This window comes from Bufo bufo, chromosome 2, assembly GCF_905171765.1.
Source record: "Bufo bufo chromosome 2, aBufBuf1.1, whole genome shotgun sequence".
NCBI lineage: Eukaryota > Metazoa > Chordata > Amphibia > Anura > Bufonidae > Bufo > Bufo bufo.
In genome coordinates, this window is record NC_053390.1 from 304,298,560 (window position 1) to 304,321,524 (window position 22,965).

The 22,965-nt window shown below is 41.7% G+C and overlaps 1 protein-coding gene and 1 gene segment (V, D, J or C); both read left to right on the forward strand.

Annotated features, from left to right (window-relative positions):
• The window catches only part of LOC120989007, a 769,594-nt gene that overhangs the window by 275,365 nt on the left and 471,264 nt on the right, over positions 1 to 22,965 (forward strand). Inside the window, exons 1-2 of one of the 7 annotated variants that reach the window (XM_040416845.1) lie at positions 7,432 to 7,529; positions 7,609 to 7,930. The exons of 4 other annotated variants lie outside the window; for them this stretch is intronic. In XM_040416845.1, coding sequence (XP_040272779.1) covers positions 7,484 to 7,529; positions 7,609 to 7,930 — 368 coding nt within the window. In that variant the 5' untranslated portion in view covers positions 7,432 to 7,483. Of the gene's footprint in view, positions 1 to 7,431; positions 7,530 to 7,608; positions 7,931 to 22,965 lie in introns of those variants that run through there. 2 more of the 7 variants (XM_040416844.1, XM_040416846.1) reach the window with 2 other exon arrangements.
• The window catches only part of LOC120989010, a 369,628-nt gene that overhangs the window by 13,974 nt on the left and 332,689 nt on the right, over positions 1 to 22,965 (forward strand).

The following is a 22,965-nucleotide window of genomic DNA, read 5'->3' on the forward strand; positions in this document are numbered from 1 at the left end:
GCATGTGTCTGCTCAAACGGTCAGAAACAGACTCCATGAGGGTGATATGAGGGCCCGACGTCTACAGGTGGGGGTTGTGCTTACAACCTAACACCGTGCAGGACGTTTGGCATTTGCCAGAGAACACCAAGATTGGCAAATTCGCACTGGCGCCCTGTGCTCTTCACAGATGAAAGCAGGTTCACACTGAGCACATGTGACAGACGTGACAGAGTCTGGAGACGCCGCGGAGAACGTTCTGCTGCCTGCAACATCCTCCAGCATGACCGGTTTGGCATTGGGTCAGTAATGGTGTGGGGTGGCATTTCTTTGGAGGGCCGCACAGCCTTCCATGTGCTCGCCAGAGGTAGCCTGACTGCCATTAGGTACCGAGATGAGATCCTCAGACCCCTTGTCAGACCATATGCTGCTGCGGTTGGCCCTGGGTTCCTCCTAATGCAAGACAATGCTAGATCTCATGTGGCTGGAGTGTGTCAGCAGTTCCTGCAAGACGAAGGCATTGATGCTTTGGACTGGCCCGCCCGTTCCCCAGACTTGAATCCAATTGAGCACATCTGGGACATCATGTCTCGCTCTATCCACCAACGTCACGTTGCACCACAGACTGTCCAGGAGTTGGCAGATGCTTTAGTCCAGGTCTGGGAGGAGATCCCTCAGGAGACCATCCGCCACCTCATCAGGAGCATGCACAGGCATTGTAGGTAGGTCATACAGGCACGTGGAGGCCACACACACTACTGAGCCTCATTTTGACTTGTTTTAAGGACATTACATCAAAGTTGGATAAGCCTGTAGTGTGTTTTTCCACTTTAATTTTGAGGGTGACTCCAAATCCAGACCTCCACGGGTTAAAAAATTTGATTTCCATTTTTTTTTTTGTGTGATTTTGTTGTCAGCACATTCAACTATGTAAAGAACAAAGTATTTCAGAAGAATATTTAATTAATTCAGATCTAGGATGTGTTATTTTTGTGTTCCCTTTATTTTTTTGAGCAGTGTATAAAGAAGGACGTATACAGTACAGACCAAAAGTTTGGACACACCTTCTCATTCAAAGAGTTTTCTTTATTTTCATGACTATGAAAATTGTAGATTCACACTGAAGGCATCAAAACTATGAATTAACACATGTGGAATTATATACATAGCAAACAAGTGTGAAACAACTGAAAATATGTCATATTCTAGGTTCTTCAAAGTAGCCACCTTTTGCTTTGATTACTGCTTTGCACACTCTTGGCATTCTCTTGATGAGCTTCAAGAGGTAGTCCCCTGAAATAGTTTTCACTTCACAGGTGTTCCCTGTCAGGTTTAATAAGTGGGATTTCTTGCCTTATGAATGGGGTTGGGACCATCAGTTGCGTTGAGGAGAAGTCAGGTGGATACACAGCTGATAGTCCTACTGAATAAACTGTTAGAATTGGTATTATGGCAAGAAAAAAAGCAGCTAAGTAAATAAAAACGAGTGGCCATCATTACTTTAAGAAATGAAGGTCAGTCAGTCAGCCGAAAAATTGGGAAAACTTTGAAAGTAAGGGCTATTTGACCATGAAGGAGAGTGATGGGTTGCTGCGCCAGATGACCTGTCCTCCACAGTCACCGGACCTGAACCCAATCGAGATGGTTTGGGGTGAGCTGGACCGCAGAGTGAAGGCAAAAGGGCCAACAAGTGCTAAGCATCTCTGGGAACTCCTTCAAGACTGTTGGAAGACCATTTCAGGGGACTACCTCTTGAAGCTCATCAAGAGAATACCAAGAGTGTGCAAAGCAGTGATCAAAGCAAAAGGTGGCTACTTTGAAGAACCTAGAATATGACATATTTTCAGTTGTTTCACACTTGTTTGTTATGTATATAATTCCACATGTGTTAATTCATAGTTTTGATTCCTTCATAGTCATGAAAATAAAGAAAACTCTTTGAATGAGAAGGTGTGTCCAAACTTTTGGTCTGTACTGTATATGTGTGTATTTATGTATGTTCCGTGATCACTCAAAAACGCAACCATCGATTTCAACAAAACTTGGTATACACATCCCTTGCTACCTGGAAAGAAATCTTGTGGGGGTCACAGCTCTCTAGGACGTACCGTTCCTGAGATATTCCCAAAAAATTACCTGCATTAGCCAATACAAGCCTGCAAGTCTTTCTCTTCATATCCCAACTGCCATACACACGGTCACATGTCCCTTATAAGCCAATAGAAGCTCGCAGGACCTTAGTCTCCACATACACACAGTTTTACTCCAGGTTTTCATAACAACTGCAGTTGCAGCATGTCACATGTCGCAGTGTGACACCATAGGGCTCATTCACCGTATCCATTTTTCCGGTCCGCAAATTGCGGATTCGCAAAACACGGATTCTGTCCATGTGTGTTCTGCATTTTGTGGATCGGATTGTCTTTCTCCTGTGTAGAAATGCCTATTCTTGTCCGCATTCTAAATTTTTTACGGGGACATGGGACGGACATACGGATGCAGACAGCACACTGTGGTTCTGATCGCATCTTTTGCAGCCCCTTTGAAATTAATGGGTCCATATCCAATTCTCAAAATTGCGGAATGGATGCGGACAGAAATATACAGTAGTGTAAATGGGGACTAAGGTGAATATTTACCTGAGGATCTTTATTAAACCGGGCAGTATTAGACTCTCATCCCAATAACTGGGCCATGTAATTGTACAGTATTTCAGGCAGCTAACATTTATTGTGTGGTGATAGAGGGATCCAGATATTAAAATTGTTAGGAGTAGGCAACCCTTCCCTTTACATTTCTGTAGGGGGTCATCACTTCTTCAATGTCCTTCCAGGCCGGAGATTGTAGCAATAAAAAACAGTAAGATGGAACAAATTTATAGAAACTAGAGCCTTATCATAAAGTGTGAAGATGTCAGATATCAGCGTTATACAGACCAGAACCGTTAGAGGGGTCAGGAAAAGGCTAGTGTTCTTTCCAGCCGAGGTCACACATGGAAACTCTATCTTGCAATAATACATCAAAGAAATAAGTGGACAAATACATATTTGAGCCACATGCTTAGTCCTGAAAACTCAGGCCATGGATATGATTCTACGATCAAAGTCAAATAGATCCCATCTCAGAAACAGGGAGCAATTAGATAACTCCATCTATCCTGCCATTACCTTCGTCATGTTTGGTACGCACGTATGCGGGACATTCGGACGGAATGGATGGAGGTAATATGAAATTACTAAGGTGAATACCCGAAAAGATATTTCAATACAGAGATTTTGAGGCAGACTTCATTTCCAGCAAGTGGTCGTAAAAAGTGTCATAAAAGATCATTACCATTCTCCCAGGCCTCCTCTGACATCACAGGTGGGGGGGGGGGGGGGGGGTGATGGGGGGGAAATACTGACCCTTTTTAACACATACATGGAGAAAAGCAAAATATCATTTCTTTGGGGATCGATAGCTTGGTGGAATGACCAATATTTCTGCTTCCTCAGACAACCGGACTTAACCAATGCGTAAGTTATTAAATTCTGTTTTTATCCCTTTTATTTTACAAACTGTTATATTTGTCTGTATATTTTATGTTATGTTTTCTATGATAACCCTATTGTTTGTACGCACTGTTCTTTTTTTTATATTAAAACTTCACTTTAATAAGAGCTTTCTTGTGTTCTAACGATTCCATGACCTTAGAAGAAGTGTTACCTAGATTGATTTATTAACCCTGTGATTGCTAGCAGCTCTAGAGAGTACTTAGGTGTTATTTAATGCAAAGGTGTCTCGTCAGCCTCCTATGACGAGTGGTGGTGGCAGCTAAAATTTATCAGTTTCAGGAAGGAGTGCTGACAGAGGGAGGTCCAGTGTGACCCTGCAGGCACTTCTCCTGAATCTAAGTCCCTGATCCTGACATATTGGTTGACTGGTTACATCTTTAATGGAGAAGTAGTACATGGCCACATGGGACAGCCATGACGCCTTTGAGACACTGTCCACCATGTGGTAAGAAGTGAATGGCCATGACGGTATTCTATTAACTCACTAGATATACATTCTTATTGGCTGTAGAGTTCTGTGGGTTACCACAGTGTTGAAATTACAGTTTACTTTTTGTCCTTATTTGTGTCAAGGGTTGCTTTATGGAGCAAATGGGAGAAGATTGTCCATATTTGTGTGAAATGACGCAAAATAAAGGGTGAAAAAACACAATTCACAAAGGATTAAGACTTAGGCCAAGTTCACACTTCAGTTATCAGTTATTTCGAGCCAAAACCAGGTGTGGGTCAAAAACACAGAACAGGTGCAGATCTTTCCATTATACATTATTTATGAGTAGGCTTCACTACTGGTTTTGGCTCACAATAACTGATGTTAATACCTGATCAAATAACTGAAGTGTGAACACATCTTTAAAGGGATTATTCCATAAATAATGTAAAAATCATACATAATCTAGTGACATGACAACCTCTTTCTAACAAAGCTAGAACAAACCTTGTACCTCACCTGGATCCAGAGATCTCCCCGTTCAATGCTCCAATTGTTCTGCTATATTTAGCAGGGAAATGTCCTTTCTGCTGCAGCTGGTAGCAGTTAAAGGATGGGACTGAGCATCTGCTTTCATCTCAGGGAGCAGGACAGAGAAATTAGAAAAAGGGCAAACAGCAGGTGGCGTTATACAGTTAGATTTCATTAAATAACTCAGTAGCTTTAATTTTTTAATTACTCGCAATTACAAAAGTATTCAGTTCCGGGTGATGATTTGAAAAATGTGGAATATTTTTCATGGGACAACCCCTTTAAGTTGTCAACAGTTGTCCTTTATCATGACCTTTTCCTACACCTGTGCACATAATGGCAGAATAGTGAGTCAACACAAACAATAAACCACATTCACTGAAAAGACCGTGGATGCTGAATTTGGCACCAAATAAATCATGAAGTCTTAAAGATAAATGGTACAGAAAAAGCCCCAATAGTAAATCATGGGTAAGGTTAAGGGTATGGTCACACATGCAGTTCTTTTAATGTGGTTTTTGAAGATATAAATCAGGTGAGGATCTTAACCCTCCTCTTATGTTAGGGTCAGAACCGACCCGTTTTCAGGTTTTGAATGTCTATAAGTATCACATAAATTTGTTTATTGCATCAAGATTTTTTTACTTTGTCAGGAACCTCTATTTAAACAATGTAATAGAAAAAGAATCCTTTTCACTAAATTATAAAATACTGTGGTGAAAATTAAGACGTTTATGGTGTTAGGGTCAATTCTGACCCAGTTATAATATAGGATTATAGGACACTAATAAGTGCCAAAACTGAAATCCTAAACACTCTCTCTGCTTAGTAACACTGACAGCCAATCACCTCTCAGCCCTGTGAGCTGTAGTTAGGGAGGGGCCGATCTCTTTGCCTGCTTGTCTGCTTCTCTAAATAAAGTAAAGAAACAGAGAACCAATACATTTCAGAGTTGCTGACTTGCAGAGTAATCATCTCCAATATGCAGCATGCAAGAGTGAGAAGATTTGCAGGAAGTCAAATACTGGATTATATCTTGGATGAAAATGAGGCAGAGGACACAGAGCAGCATAGCGATATGGATGAGCAGGTTTCTGAGGCAGAAGATGAAGTAGAGTATCAACCAGAATACACAGACACATCTGATGAGTCTGATGAGGAGGCCACCAGTGCTGAACCTGCTGCTGTTCCTGCTGAAACATTCAAATCCAAAAGTGGTAAGATCTGTTGGAGTTCAGAACCTCCTGACTTACATGGCAGGGCAGCTGCTGCAGATGTAATCAAAATGACCCCTGGGATCACAAGGTTTGCTGTGACGAGAGTAAGTGACATCAAAACATGTTTTGAACTGTTCATGCCATTGTCACTAAAAAAAAGTGATCATTGCAATGACAAACCTTGAAGGAAAAAAAGTCCATGGCAACATGTGGAATGAAATAAATGAGGAATGCCTAGATGCTTATATTGGTGTTCTTCTTTTTGCTGGAGTGTACAGATCCTATAATGAGGCCACTGATAGTCTCTGGGACAAGTCAAGAGGCAGATATGTCAAGATGACCGATGGCTGTGTTTTCTAACATCCTAGATGTGTCTGCATACAATGCATTTGTGTTATGGACCCACATCCACCCAGGTTGGAACACAAAAAAAAATAACAAGCGGAGAATATTTCTCGAGGAGCTAGGAAGTACCCTTGTCAAGGCACACATTGAGCAAAGGAAACGGGTGTCTCGAGATCCAATTGCTGCAGCCGTGACAGATGCAGAGTTCATCAAGCACTCCATCCACACCATCAACAACACAAAGAGAATCAGTGCCAGCATCCTCATCATCATCTAGCCTTGCCTCAACATCAACCAGCACAGCCACAGCCACAACTCCAGTGATGCCATCTGATTCTAAAAGAAAGAGGTGTCAGGTCTGCCCCAGCAATGAGGACAGAAAGACACACACATTATGCCTCCACTGTAAAAAATATATCTGCAAAGAACATGCTAAAAGTGTCAGCTTTTGCAATACATGCATCTAAAAACACCCACACAAACACATGCAAGTTCTTGCACAAAGATGCTTTGAAACTAGTACTTGATTTCTATTGGTTTGCCTTGCTTGATTGTATGTTGTTTGTTTGACCTTGGAAGTCTACATTTTGTATTATTACTTGCTTTTCATTGTTTCTGAACGTTTTATGTTAAAAAAAAAAAAAAAGACTTTTGGCTATTATCTTGAAGTAAATATATATGGGTCAAAATTGACCCTAACACCATCAATGTTATTATAGTTAATGTTATTAAAATAAAAATAAAAATATAAAAAAAAAATTTAAGAGATGTGTTCAAATACTCCTCAGAAACATTCTGGTGACATAACAACCTTTTATTTACTTATAATATTCTATTGAGGTTTATTTTACCATTTTTTAAATTTGAAAATGAGAGGTATGCTATCAAAAGAAAGGTCTAAGGGGTCACACCAAAAATATTAAAACCAATCTTTTCAAGGATAAAGAAGCCTAACAAGGTATCCAAGAGGTAAGAAACAAATTGGATGATAAATAATTGTTCAGAGGGTATTTTATGGCTGATTTAAGACACGGGTCAAAACCGACCCGTTAACATCATGGATAGTAACAGAAAGCTAACATAAGAGGAGGGTTAAAAGGAGACAAAATGATTAAGGACAGATGCTACTTCTCTTTCTGTTTAATCCACTTCTGGTGTATGATTCAAAACTACACCAAGAAACCTGAATGTGTGGCTGTACTCAAAGACTGAAAATCTGTGATATGTAAATCAGCGCTCAGTGTAGCTCAGCGCCAGCTGTTATATGGGAATGAAGGTCTCCAGGTAATAAAGGTTGTGTTCTCTCAAGCAGGGTGTATGTAAATGTATGTAAATACATTCTGTATAAATAGAGGAGTAGAAGCATCCATGATCAGGAACTGTGCACCAGACCTGGAAGTGACTAGTTCTATCTCCTCAGCCTGAACATGAAGAGTCTACTTTGGTCACTCTGTGTTATATTAACTCTACAATGTGAGTCTCATTTCCTGCCAAAATCACACAAATTCTAGTAATATTTGCACTTATTATACAAGTCCCTATTTATTTGCAGGTGTCACTTCACAAATCTCTATGGTGGAGTCTGGTCCTGGTATTGTGAAGCCTTCAGAGACTCTGGACATGACCTGTAAAGTGACCGGGGCCTCCCTCACTGACAGCACTAACATGAATTGTGTAGCGTGGGTCCGACAACCTGAAGGGAAAGGACTGGAGTGGTTGGGTTTAATATGTTATGAGAATAGCAAATATTATGCCCAGTCTCTTCAGGGACGTCTAACTCTAACAAGAGACACAAATAAAGGAGAAGTTTATCTTCAACTCACTGGAGTGAAACCTGAAGAATCTGGGAAATATTATTGTGCTAGATACACAGTGTAACAGGTGGACTGAGGACGTGTACAGAAACTGATTTATAGAACTGGATAAATACACTGGAAATATCACTGCATTGAGCACTGAACTCTCTATCTCTCTGGTTTATTCTGTGTCGACTTCACAAAGTGGAGAGAATAATCATTTTTATGAACAATGAACAGATATCAGGACTTTTATTCCAGGATCTGGAGATTTTTTTTTACAAATACTTACCTGTACAAAATGGATTGCAAAAAACGGAGAGGGGGAGGGGTCTGCCTTTATGTAAAGTCCTGTCTAAAGCCCACAGTCCGAGAAGATACTGTATAAGTGAGGGACACGAACATGTGGAGTCACTGTGGGTAGAAAAACATGGATTCAAAAATAGGGTTGAGCGAACACGAACTGTAAAGTTCGGGTTCGTACCGAACTTTAGGATTTTTGGACCCCGGACCCGAACCCAAAGTTTTCAGTAAAAGTTCGGGTTCAGGTTCGGTGTTCGGCGATTTCTTAGTGCTTTTTGAAAGGCTGCAGAGCAGCCAATCAACAAGCGTTTAACAGTCTGACCTTAGAAGCCATCACAGCCATGCCTACAAATGGCATGGCTGTGATTGGGCAGTGTAGCATGTTACCCAGCCTCTATATAAGCTGGAGTCACGTAGCGCTGCACGTCACTCTGCTGTTACTAGTGTAGGGAGAGGATGCTGCTGGTGATTTCAGGGAAAGTATAGGACAGAATCTGTGATCAGAATGCGAATCTAACTCAGCGATCTACATACATTTAGTTGGCTATATTTATGGCTATATTCCATTTGGCCTCCTATAGTGTCTATGCACTACACTTTTGCTGATGTCCGGCTATGTGCGTTCCACGGGTCATGTGATCGCTTCTTGCGTTCCATGCCTTTGGAGCGCACTTCCGGTTCGTCCGATCTTTATATATTATTCTTCACATATGTATATCTAGTTGTCACTATAATGTAGGATCCCCCACGTCATACTTTACTTATTCTTTATACATTTCTATATACCTGTATGTTTCCAGCTTCGATACCTTCCTTCCTCATCCCCATGCACCGGAAGTGAGGCCCTGCGTTCCACGACGCTGGTGCGTTCCATCCGATGACCGGAAGTGACGCGATGCGTTCCACGCTGGAGCGCACTCGTCTCCTTTCCATACGCGTGGCCACACATCTCTTCCCAGCTGTTTATGGTTTTAATTGATTATATGGCTATAAAAGCTTCCCTATTAGCTTCCCCTACACACACACACACCTTCTCCCCCTGAAGAAGCTTTACGCGAAACGTGCGTTGGGGTATCCGGTTCACCACTCAGGTACTTATGCCATGCAGGGGCGTACATAGAAATCAATGGGCCCCATAGCAAGAATCTAAATTGGGCCCCCATTCCCCTTTTATAGCCCCTCCCACTACCTATTCCAGGCCTCTCTCTTTGTTCCATGAACTATGTTTGCTGCTGCGTATTATAATTTATGCATCAGGGCCGGATTGGGATTACAAAACAGGCGTGGCAGACAAAAGAGGTATAATAGATGCAGTGTGTACAGATGTATAGTGTATACAGCAGTGTACTGATATGTGAGGAACATGGTATAATATATGCAGTGTGTACAGGTATATAGTATATACAGCAGTGTATTGATATGTGCAGTACAGGGTATATTAGATGCAGTCTGTACAGATATATAGTATATATAGCAGTGTACTGATATGTGAGGTACTAGGTATAATAGATGCAGTATGTACAGGTATATAGTAAATATAGCAGTGTACTGATATGTGAGGTATAAATTACAGCTCGTACCTCACATATCAATCCAATACTGTATATACAATATACCTGTACACACTTCTTCTATTATACCTCGTACCTAACATATCAGTACACTGCTGTATATACAATATACCTGTACACACTGCATATATTATACCTCGTACCTCACATATCAGTACACTGCAATATATATTATATATCTGTATATATTGCATCTATAATACTGTTTAATATATGCAGTGTGTGTATATATATATATAGATGTGAGGCATACAAGGTATAATACTGTAGATGCATTGTTTATAGAAATATGTGGTCAGTTATGCATTATGGTCACTGTGTGGGAGGTACATGATGTAGTGGTCACTGTACCTGTCTGAAGTATTATACATGAGTGTGCAATCAGTAAAAACAGGGCATGGGGGGGGGGGGTAAATGACAAGAAGTGGAGGACCTCTGTATGGATCAATGCAGAGCTGATTGTGAACTTCTAATACTTACTGTTAGGGGTTGAAGGACCTGTGATGATGTCATCACAGGTCCTGGCAGATGTACCTTTCAAACCTAGGAACTACACCATTTTTGGTGCAGTTCCTTTGCTAGATCCTGCAGGACCTGTGATGCTGAAGATGATGTCATCACAGGTCCTGGCAGATGTACTGTTCTAACCTGGGAACTACACTTTACACTGTGCAGTTCCCTTACAGGACCTGTGATGACATCATCAAAGGTCCTTTAGCTTTAGAAAGATAGACCGGAGCAATTAGGGGGCGGGGCCTCTCCTCCACTGCGGGCCCCTCTTCCTCACGGGCCCCATAGCAGCTGCGTGGTCTGCCTATATGGTAGGTACGCCACTGAGTTTGACCGTTGTTCTCAAGATGGAAGGCCGAAGAAAACGACAGAGAAACATTAAATTTATGGCAAAAAGCCCTCCAAAATTTTGAAACAATCTGAACAACTATCAGAAACAATATTCTCGGGGATATCATGTAAACAAACTATGTGGTCAACAAAAAGAGAGGCTAGGGTTTTAGCATTCTGCAACTTTGGTAGAGGAATAAAATGAATCGGAAGATCGGTAATAAAGTCCATGGATACATGAGACTAAGGCCTACTAGGGATGGGTAGAGGTCACAACTCACCCACCAGACGAGACCTAGGGGTCTTGGACCTGGCACAAACCTCACAAGAGGATACATATGAATAGACATTTCTGGACAAAGTAGGCCACCAATAAAACCTGGCAACTAGTTCCTTGATGGCGTTAATGCCCGGATGACCACTAAAGACAGCATTATGACACTCACCTAATAGTCAGAGTCGCAAATGACCAGGGACAAATAACTTATCTTTAGGAGAAAGTACCGGAGCCAAGTGTTATCCCGCAGTAATCTCAGTAGTCAAATCGGACAAGACAGAGGCCAAAATGATACCTGCAATAGTAGATTCTGGTGGGACGTCAGGAGGTTGAAAGGCACTAAATCTTCGGGATAAGGCATCTCCTTTGACATTTTTACTTCCTGGCCTGAAAGTAATGTAGAAATTAAAATGAGTAAAGAACAATGCCCACCTAGCCTGTCTGGGATTCAAACGCTTTGCCGACTCCAAAAACGTTAAATTCTTATGATCAGTAAGTACAGTGACCCGATACTGAGCCCCCTCCAAAAAGTGACGCCATTCCTCAAAGGCCTATTTAATCCTATTTAATCGCGAGTAATTCCCGATTTCCGATGTCGTAATTTCTCTCTGTAAGAGAGAACTTACGAGAAAAGAAAGCACACGGTCTTAAATTAGTGAGGGTTGGTGACCCTTGGGAGAGTACAGCCCCCACCCCATCTTTAGAGGCATCCACCTCAACCACAAAAGGTTTCTCTTGGTCTGGTTGAGCCAAAACAGGAGCGTCAACAAAAGTGTTTCAAAAGCCTCTATAGCCTCTAGCGACAAATCTGTGAGGGGCTTAGCGATAACAGAACATTTTTTTGATGAACTTTCGATAATAGTTCGAAAAACCTAAAAAGCGTTGTAATGCCTTAAGAGAGGAGGGTCGTACCCAATCAAAACAGCCTGCACCGTCCCAGGATCCCTCTTAAAGGATTCAGGTGTGAGAATATATCCCAAAAATGATATTTCCTGAGTTCCAAATATAGATTTCTCACCCATAACAAATAAGCGGTTCTCCCGAAGAACCTCCAGTACCTGCCTAGTGTGTATAATATGCGAGTCCCAGTCAGGTGAATACATTAGAATATCATCTAAATAGATGATGACGGATTTCCCAATAAATTGTCTGAAGATGTCATTGACAAAATTTTGAAAAACCGCCGGTGTATTGCTTAAGCCAAAGGGCATCACTAGATATTTGTAATGGCCGTTTTCCACTCATCCCCCTCCTTAATTCGGATAAGATTATAAGCCCCCTAAGGTCAAGTTTGGTGAACCAATGAGCTCCAAGTGTTTGATTAAACAGGTCAGGGATCAACGGCAAAGAGTACCGGTTCTTAATAGTAATTTTATTTAACTCCCTGTAATCAATACATGGTATCAATCTGCCATCCTTTTTCCCCACAAAGAAAAATCCCGCCCCCATGGGGGAAACTGAGGCTCTAATATGACTTTTTGTAAACATTCCTTCAAGTAATCCCGCATAGACTGTTGTTCTGGACCAGACAAATTATAAATACGACCCTTAGGGTACTTAGACTCCTTGATGAGGTCGATAGCACAATCATAGGGTCTATGAGGGGGAAGAAAGTCAGCCTTGGTCATGGAAAAAACATCAGAAAAATCGCTAATATTCTTAGGAAGAATTTTCGACTCCGTAGAGACACTAGCTTGCACAACAGGTAGACAGCAGGAACCACAATTTACCCCCCATTTCACTAATTCACCTGTGGACCAGTTGATAGCTAAATTATGAACCTCAACCCAAGGCATACCAAGAACTATCTCCACGGGAAGATTTTTCTAAATCAAAAAAGAGCACTTCTCAGTATGAATAGCCCCCACTATCAAGGTCATCTCAGGGGTACAATATTCCACCAAATGAGTGGAGTCAATAACAATAATGTGAATAGGGTTGGTAAGAGGCAAAATGGGCACACCTAGGGAAACGGCGAATTGGTGGTCAATAAAATTAGAAGCGGACCCCCCAGAATCAATGAATTCCTGCCCAGATCCTTTACAAGTGTCAAAAGAAATAACCACAGGTAGCAATACTTTCTTTCTTACCACCTCTGGGAGTATGTTATCCTTCTGGGCATCAGGACGTGGGAATCTCCTGGAAGGAAGAAGTTTAGGACATTGCCGCAACCAATGATCAGTTTCACCACAATAGAAGCAGGCACCCCTCTGACGTCTTTGATTTCTCATGGTAACTCTGAGATGCATGGGCTCTTCCAGGCGAGCCTCCAATTCGGTTCTCAAGGGCAAAGAACTGGGTTTAGCTACTTCCTGGCGAGGGGTAACTGACTAAAGTCATTGTCTGTTCTAAGGTATCCGGCGAGGGGTAACTGACCAGCATATCTTTCAGGTCTTCAGAGAGCCATAACCTGAACTGACACTTAAGAGCTGGATCGTTCCAACCAGAAGAAACACACCACTTTCAGAATGTGGTTCAATATTCTTCCACCGGCCTGTTACCTTGCCTAAGAGACTTTAATTGACATTCTGCTACTTTTGACCTATCGGGTTCATCGCAAAGTACCACTAGCGCCTGAAAAAACGCCTCAACAGTAGTCAGACAAGGGGATTCCGTGGGGAGAGAATAAGCACATTTTTGCAGGTCTCCCTGCAGCAAAGAGATAATAATATCTATTCTTTGCTGTTCAGAACCCGAAGAGTGGGCGTAAACGAAAATAGAGCTTGCCGCTCTCCTTAAATGTCAAAAAATGCTTACGGTCTCCTGAAAATCGATAGGGTAACTTAACATGAGGCTCAAGATTCTGAAGAGGGGAGGCCGCTATAGGCGGGTTCTGAAGCAACTCCTGCTGCTGCTGCATCTCTGCCAGGTCCTGCACTATTTGTGCGAGGCTCTGCATCTGATCCGTAAGGACTCTCATGGCGTCCATAGTTATAGTTAGGGCCTGTGATTCTGTCACAAATGGTATGGATAAGTGCAGCCCTGAGCTCCGCCCACCTCGCTATCCCTACTTACTTGCACAATCCGTACTAAGTCCATAGCTTACGTAAGTGCAGGGACTTACAAGGAGGGAACAAAGTGGAGAAAACAAGAGACAAAGACAGAATCGTAAACTACCAGGCTGGGTAGAAACCAAACAAGCAATAACACACCATAGACAAAAACAGGTCAAAATGGAAGCCGAGGTCAAGTACCAGGAGGTAACGTCAGTAGATAGGGAAAACACAAGATCAGTAGTCAAACTCAAGCCGAGGTCAAGTTCTACAAACAGACATGCAGGAAATACGCTGGTGAATATAAGACCAATCACAGGCAACTTGTGGCCAGCAAGTTGCCTGTTAAATAGGCCAGACTGAATGGTCACGTGATGTGGCCAGTGTCACATGACCCGGCTTCAGCCCCAGCCACTACTCTGAGTGCTGACTCATCACCGTCGGCGCTCATTCCTGCCCCTGCTTGTTGCCTAGGGACGGAGAACGCGGCCACGCTGAGGAAGCGCGCACTGCCGGGTCCCCCCCTCCCTTGTTGCCAGAGAGACGAGGACGCTGGCCACATCCGACGCCAGCTCCTCCTCCCTCTCTGTCAGTGGGGTGCTGGCGGTGCTGCAAGGAGGAAGCGCACGGCCGGCACCCTGTTACATTTGCACTCATTTTGATAACTGTCCCCCAATGTGTCTTTATTTCCATAAACTCGCAAACAAGGATTGAGGAATAAAGGTACTGTTCAAATGCTGAAATGTGTCCAAATTAACCCCTTCTACCCCGGGCCAGTTTTCGCCCTTCTGCCCAGGCCATTTTTTTGCAAATCTGACATACGTCACTTTATGTGGTAAAAGCTTTGGAACACTTTTATTTATCCAAGCCATTCTGAGATTATTTTCTTGTGACACATTGTACTTCATGATAATTATAAATTTGAGTCAATATATTTCACCTTTATTATGAAAAAATCCCAAATTTACCAAAAAGTTAGAAAAATTTGCAATTTTCAAAATTTTAATTTCTCTGCTTTTAAAACAGAGAGTGATTCCTCATAAAACATTTATTACTTAACATTCCCCATACAGTATGTCTACTTTACGTTGGCATCATTTTATAAATGTCATTTTATTTTTTTAGGACATTGGAAGGCTTAGAAGTTTAGAAGCAATTCTTAAACTTTTTAAGAAAATTTCCAAAACCCACTTTTTAAGGACCAGTTCAGATCTGAAGTCACTTTGTGGAGCTTCCATAGTGGAAACACACCATAAATGACCCCATTGTAGAAACTACACCCCTCAAGTTACTCAAAACTGATGTTACAAACTTTGTTAACCCTTTAGGTGTTCCACAAGAATTAAAGGAAAATGGAGAATAAATTTAAAAATTTCACTTTTTTGGCAGATTTTCTATTTTATAAAAAAAAATTCTTTAACACATTAAGGGTTAATAGCCAAACAAAACTCAATATTTATTACCCTGATTCTGCGGTTTACAGAAACACCCCACATGTGGTCGTAAACTGATATAAGGGCGCACGGCAGGGCGCAGAAGAAAAGGAACGCTGTATGGTTTTTGGTGGACTGGTATTTAGATGCCATGTCCCATTTAAAGCCCCCCTGATGCACCCCTACAGTAGAAACTCCCAAAAAGTGACCCTATTTTGGAAACTGGGGGATAAGGTGCCAGATTTATTGGTACTATTTTTGGGGGCATATGCCTTTTTGATCGCTTGGTGTTGAACTTTTTGTGATGTAAGGTGAAAAAATTGCTTTTTGGCACTATAGTTTTTTTTAATTTTTTTAGCAATTTTCTTATGTAGGGTCTCATTTTTTGTGGGATGAGGTGACGGTTTTATTGGTATCATTTTGTGGGACATACGCCTTTTTGATCGCTCGGTGTTGCACTTTTTGTGGTGTAAGGTGCAACAAATTGCTTTTTGGCACTGTTTTTATTTTTATTTTTTTACGGTGTTCACCTGAGGGGTTAGGTCATGTGATATTTGTATCGAGCATGTTGTTACGGACGCGCCAATACCTAATATGTACACTTTTTTGTGATGTAAGGTGAAAAAATTGCTTTTTGGCACTATAGTTTTTTAAATTTTTTTAGCGATTTTCTTATGTAGGGTCTCATTTTTTGTGGGATGAGGTGACGGTTTTATTGGTATCATTTTGTGGGACATACGCCTTTTTGATCGCTCGGTGTTGCACTTTTTGTGGTGTAAGGTGCAAAAATTTGCTTTTTGGCACTGTTTTTATTTTTTATTTTTTACGGTGTTCACCTGAGGGGTTAGGTCATGTGATATTTGTATCGAGCATGTTGTTACGGACGCGCCAATACCTAATATGTACACTTTTTTGTGATGTAAGGTGAAAAAATTGCTTTTTGGCACTATAGTTTTTTAAATTTTTTTAGCGATTTTCTTATGTAGGGTCTCATTTTTTGTGGGATGAGGTGACGGTTTTATTGGTATCATTTTGTGGGACATACGCCTTTTTGATCGCTCGGTGTTGCACTTTTTGTGGTGTAAGGTGCAAAAAATTGCTTTTTGGCACTGTTTTTATTTTTTATTTTTTACGGTGTTCACCTGAGGGGTTAGGTCATGTGATATTTGTATCGAGCATGTTGTTACGGACGCACCAATACCTAATATGTACACTTTTTTTTTTATTTCACTTTAACACAATAATGGCATATTTGAAATAAAAAAATTATGTTTTAGTGTCTCCATGTTCTGAGAGCTATAGTTTATTTAGTTTTTGAGCGATTTTCTTATGTAGGGTCTAATTTTTTGCGGGATGAGGTGACGGTTTTATTGGTACCATTTTGTAGGACATACACCTTTTTGATCGCTCGGTGTTGCACTTTTTGTGGTATAAGGTGACAAAAATGGCTTTTTTGACACAGTTTTTATTTTTTATGGTGTTTATCGTATGGGGTCGATCATGTAATATATTTATAAAGAAGTTGTTACCTAATATGTCTAGTTTTTTTTTTCTTTTTCATTTTTTATAGGAAAAGGCAATTTATTTATTTAAATTACATTTTTATTTATTTATTTATTTTTACTTTTATTATTTTCACATTTTTTTTTATCAAGTCCCACTTGGATCTTGAAGATCCAGTGGGGCTGATGGCTGTACTATACTTTGCAATGCTTTTGCATTGCAAAGTACAATACTATCAAATGTCCTGTAGATGGCAACCCCAGGCACTTTTGCAAAGCGTCCGGTTGCCATGGCAACCATCTGGCGCTGCAATCACAGCGCGGCAGCCCCGATGGTTGAGAGAGGGAGCCCCCTCCCTCTATTAACCCCATGGATGCCGCACCGCGGCATCTAAGGGGTTACAGCAGAGTGTCAGCATACAGCTGACACTCGCTGCTGATGTCGGCGGCTCAGGAATGGAGCCGCCGACATCAAATAAAGCAGGGGGACCGCATTGGGGGCAGGAGGCACAGATAGGGGGCAGCGCTGTAAAGGGGGGCATGGCCAGCAGGAGGGGGCACATTTGGGGGTCTGATGCAAGCATGGGGGGGAGGTGGCGGACCGCATCAGGGGTACAAAAAATGGATGGGGGGCGGGGATCGCATCGGAGGCCCGGCTCACAGGAGGGGTGGGGGGGGTTGGAGGCGCACAGGAAGGGGGCAAAGATCGGGGGCACAGATTGGGGGGCTTCATTACACATTACCTGATTTCAGGCTCTGATCTGCAGAGCGCAGATCAGAGCCTGAAACCGGCATTTTAACACTGCCGCGATCCGATTGGTTGGTCTGCACAGACTAACCAATCGGATCGATTGCCGGCAAGGGACCACTCTGATTGGTCCCTTGCCGGCATTACTAGACTGTATGCTGTCCGTGACAGCAGCAGGGCAAGGGCAGAAGCTTTAATCCAAGCGCTTTGCAGCGCTTGGATTAATGAACTGCCATGACGTCTATACACGTGGTAGCTGCACGGGGTATGTGCAGTTATCACATATATAGACGGATTGCAGTCGTGAAGGGGTTAATGATGCGCATATTTTTTCACAATATGTGCAACTTGTGACATCACAGCACTATGTCTGTAGCATGTATGTATGGACAGCAGAACCTATCAGCTACACTGTAGATCAATCTAACCTACACTGACTATCTCCCCCTAACTATCTGAATTATATATATATATATATATATATATATATATATAAGTTAACTGTCTAATGTAATACAACAAAGCACAGAGCACAGCAATGACACTGCTGTCTCTTTCATAACTGCAATAAACTTTAGACAATAGCTGCTGGGGAGGTTCTTATATGGTAAGGGGTAGGCAACTTTCCTATTGGTTGCAAGGGATGTTGCTAAGCTGTGACAAAGCCTTCTCATTGGCCCACAAGCTAGAAGAAGGGAGGGATGATTACCTGACGTGTACTGTGTTAAAAAAAAACAAAAAAAACTAATATTCATCATTACCAATATATAGCACTATATTCTAAATATTCGCGATAAAAATTCGTAATACGAATATTCGTGCACAACACTACTATGCACCAGCTCCTCAGGGACTCGCTGCACATGCCTTAAAGTAAAGATTGGGAAAAATGTATATTAGACAAACAATTCAAATTCCACATTGTGGATGATATTTAAATGGTGTCGGCAAATCTGTAATGGAGCTCTAGCTGCAGTGTACATGGTTCAAGATGTATTATAGCTGAAATTGATAGGAAGGCCCTGTTTGCAATGGCTAAAGGCCTTGACACTTAGTAGCACTATGGAATCGAACATTTCCTGAAAATCCCAATTTACTGTAGAATACCTTGGAATAAAATCCTTGTTTTAACCAATGGATTACAGTAAATATGACCTGGCATTTAGAGACCACCAGAGCCTACATGACAAATAATATTACTGCTTCTAAAGTAGATGTTGTAGGGACTAGCTAGCACTATTGATTTTTCATGTTAATCAGTCATATTATACTTTACCATATACTGTCTCTGATGACTGTATGCTTTATACTCTGATTTGAGATTGGGTTTGAAAAGACTACTTGGAAAAAATATCATTGTAAAAAAGAAAAAAGAAAAAGATAAAAATAATTAGTAGCTCCAAATTAAACATTGCAAGCATTATGGCCCTGCTTTATCATGCCTTGACTCCAGAATTATGGTTTAAAAAAATTGCAAAATAGGGCTTTTGTGACTTTCTGGCGCCACTTGCGAAATAATTTGGTGACTTTGTGCATTCTTACACCAGTCCAGATTTGAAATGTGGGTGGAAAAGTGGGAGTGGTTAGCTATGTTAATGAGTTTCACTCCAGATTTATTTTTGAGAACTTAACAAAGTTGCAAAAAAAAGTCGCAGTAGGAAAATTGGAGCAGACAAATTTGAAAAGACAAATTGGATAAGACAAATTTATCTAACAAAATGGGACATTTTATAAATGTGGCTTAAAGGGGTTATCCATCCTCTAAAATGTTCCCCCATATGCCAGGCCCCCCACAATGAATATAGTTACCTGGGTCCCTGCTCCCTGCGCCGCTCCTGGTCCCCGCACTGCCACTTCTCCCCGTGATGCTAGGGAGGTTCCCCCCCGTCCCCGCCTGCCATTGGCTGCTCCCTCCCGACACTGGATGTTTTCATCCGCGCCCAGGGAGAAGCAGTAGCGGCGGTACGAGGACCAGGAGCGGCGTAGAGAGAGGGGACCCAGGTAAGTATATTCAGTGTGGGGGGCCAGCATATTGGGGGGCTTTTTACAGGATTGGATAACCCCTTTAAAGTTCACACAGAGTGAAGCAAAACCGACTTCAAATATTAACCTCATCATAAATCCCCTCCCCTATTTTTGTTGAATGGGCTATGTAAATATATGTAAAGATATTCAGATTAAATTGTTGTACAAATAGAGGAAAAAAACTCCAGGAAACTCCATTCTGCAGTTCCTGATCTGAGTTTCACTATAATTTATCATGTCACACGTGCAGACCCTCCTGTGGTTGCTCTATGTTCTACACACAATGCAGGGTAAGTGTGATTTACTAATAATACCATAGAAAAGCCACTAATGACATGAAGTCCAAGTGAGAAGTATCATATTTTCTTGTTTTTATGTACAGGTGTCACTTCACAGATCTCACTAGTGGAGTCTGGTCCTGGGATTGTGAAGCCTTCAGAGACTCTGGACATGACCTGTAAAGTGACCGGGGCCTCCCTTACTGTCAGCACTAACATGTATGGTGTACACTGGATCCGACAACCTGAAAGGAAAGGCCTGGAGTGGTTGGGGAGAATTCTCTATCAAGATAGCAAATATTACACCCAGTCTCTTCAGGGACGTTTAACTCTAACAAGAGACACAAATAAAGGAGAAGTTTATCTTAAACTCACTGGAGTGAAACCTGAAGAATCTGGGAAATATTACTGTGTTAGATATGGGTACACAGTGTAACAGATGGACTGAGGACGTGTACAGGAACGGATTTATAGAAAGCACTAGAAAAAGTGCCCGAGTATGAATTGTTGGTGTGTTTATTGGATTTGTTCCAAACAGTCCTCCATAACATAACCTCCACAGCACCCCACCCCCTTTAACAATGACCTTCACGAGGCCTTGGTCCCTGAACTGTGAGCTCCACAGCGCCCTGCCCCCTTAACTGTGACCTTCACAGCATCACTATCTCTTAACAGTTAGCACCACAGCATCCCACCCCCTGTAACAATGACCTCCACAGCTCCCTGCCCCCTTAAAAGTGACCTCCACAGCATTCCACCTCCTTAACAGTGACCTATAACAGTGAGTTTTCATGGAAACATGGCGTAAAACTGTGTGTATGTTAAATATCGAATAAAAATAGGTTCTCCACCGCATTCAAAAATCAGGCTGGTGGTGCAAGTTAGAGTCTGGAATCTTGTATGAATATGTACCAGCTCTGCAAAACTCACACCCCCCACCAATATCTCAGTGAAGAGTATAGGGGTTGAAAAAAAGCCCACTCATAATAATACCACCAGTGGTTGTACCTTTTACTCCAATCTACATTGGAGTCACATAGTATAGCAGTACAGACCCAGTATAGTGACCTGGACTCCCATCACGCCACTTTATGTGTGGGCTTTTTTTCAGCCCCTATACTCTTCACTGAGATATTTGTGGGGGTGTGAGTTTTGCAGAGCTGGTACATATTCTTACGAGATTCCAGACTCTAACTCGCACCACCAGCCTGATTTTTGAATGTGGTGGAGAACCAATTTTTATTTGATATTTAATAAAATGCTTTTAAACGTACTTTATTCAGGCAGTTAATAGTGTCATACACCTAGTATGTCAAATTGTTATCCATTCAACAGTTAATCTGTGTGTATGTTAAGACTTAAGGACCTGCCAGCTTCTATTGGCTAATAAAGGTCATGTGACTGTATGAATGTCAGGATATGACGGAAGGACCTGCCAACTTCTATTGGCTAATATATTTTTGAGAATATCTCAAGAACTGTATGTCCTAGAGAGCTGAGAGCTTTACAAAAACCTCCGCAGACACCCCATGTACCAATGTGCCAAATTTAATGTCCAACGGTTCAGGCGTTTGGCTGCCTATAAAGAACTGACAGACAAACAGACATTAATTTGTATCTATATACAGTCAGGTCCATAAATATTGGGACATCGACACAATTCAAAATTTTTTGGCTCTATACACCACCACAATGGATTTGAAATGAAACGAACAAGATGTGCTTTAACTGCAGACTGTCAGCTTTAATTTGAGGGTATTTACATCCAAATCAGGTGAACAGTGTAGGAATTACAGTAGTTTGCATATGTGCCTCCCACTTGTTAAGGAACCAAAAGTAATGGGACAATTGGCTTCTCGGCTGTTCCATGGCCAGGTGTGTTTTTCCCTCATTATCCCAATTACAATGAGCATATAAAAGGTCCAGAGTTCATTTCAAGTGTGCTATTTGCATTTGGAATCTGTTGCTGTCAACTCTGAAAATGAGATCCAAAGAGATGTCACTATCAGTGAAGCAAGCCATCATTAGGCTGAAAAAACAAAACAAACCCATCAGAGAGATAGCAAAAACAACTGTTTGGAACATTCTTAAAAAGAAGGAACACACCGGTGAGCTCAGCAACACCAAAAGACCCGGAAGACCACGGAAAACAACTCTGGTGGATGACCGAATAATTCTTTCCCTGGTGAAGAAAACACCCTTCACAACAGTTGGCCAGAACAAGAACACTCTCCAGGAGGTAGGTGTATGTGTGTCAAAGTCAACAATCAAGAGAAGACTTTACTAGAGTGAATACAGAGGGTTCAACACAAGATGTAAACCATTGGTGAGCCTTAAAAACAGGAAGGCCAGATTAGAGTTTGCCAAGCAACATCTAAAAAAGACTTCACAGTTCTGGAACAACATCCTAAGGACAGATAAGACCAAGATCAACTTGTACCAGAGTGATGGGAAGAGAAGAGTATGTAGAAGGAAAGGAACTGCTCATGATCCTAAGCATACCACATCATCAGTGAAGCATGTTGGTGGTAGTGTCATGGCGTGGGCATGTATGGTTGCCAATGGAACTGGTTCTCTTGTATTTAATGATGATGTGACTGCTGACAAAAGCAGCAGGATGAATTCTGAAGTGTTTCGGGCAATATTATCTGCTCATATTAAGCCAAATGCTTCAGAACTCATTGGACAGTGCTTCACAGTGCAAATGGACAATGACCCAAAGCATACTGCAAAAGCAACCAAAGAGTTTTTTTTAAGGGAAAGAATTGGAATGTTATGCAATGGCCAAGTCAATCACCTGACCTGAATCCGATTGAGCATGCATTTCACTTGCTGAAAACAAAACTGAAGGGAAAATGCCCCAAGAACAAGCAGGAACTGAAGACAGTTGCAGTAGAGGCCTGGCAGAGCATCACCAGGGATGAAACCCAGCGTCTTGTGATGTCTATGCATTCCAGACTTTAGACTGTAATTGACTGCAAAGGATTTGCAACCAAGTATTAAAAAGTGAAAGTTTGATTTATGATTACTATTCTGTCCCATTACTTTTGGTTCCTTAACAAGTGGGAGGAACATATGCAAACTGTTGCCGTTCACCTGATTTGGATGTAAATACCCTCAAATTAAAGCTGACAGTCTGCAGT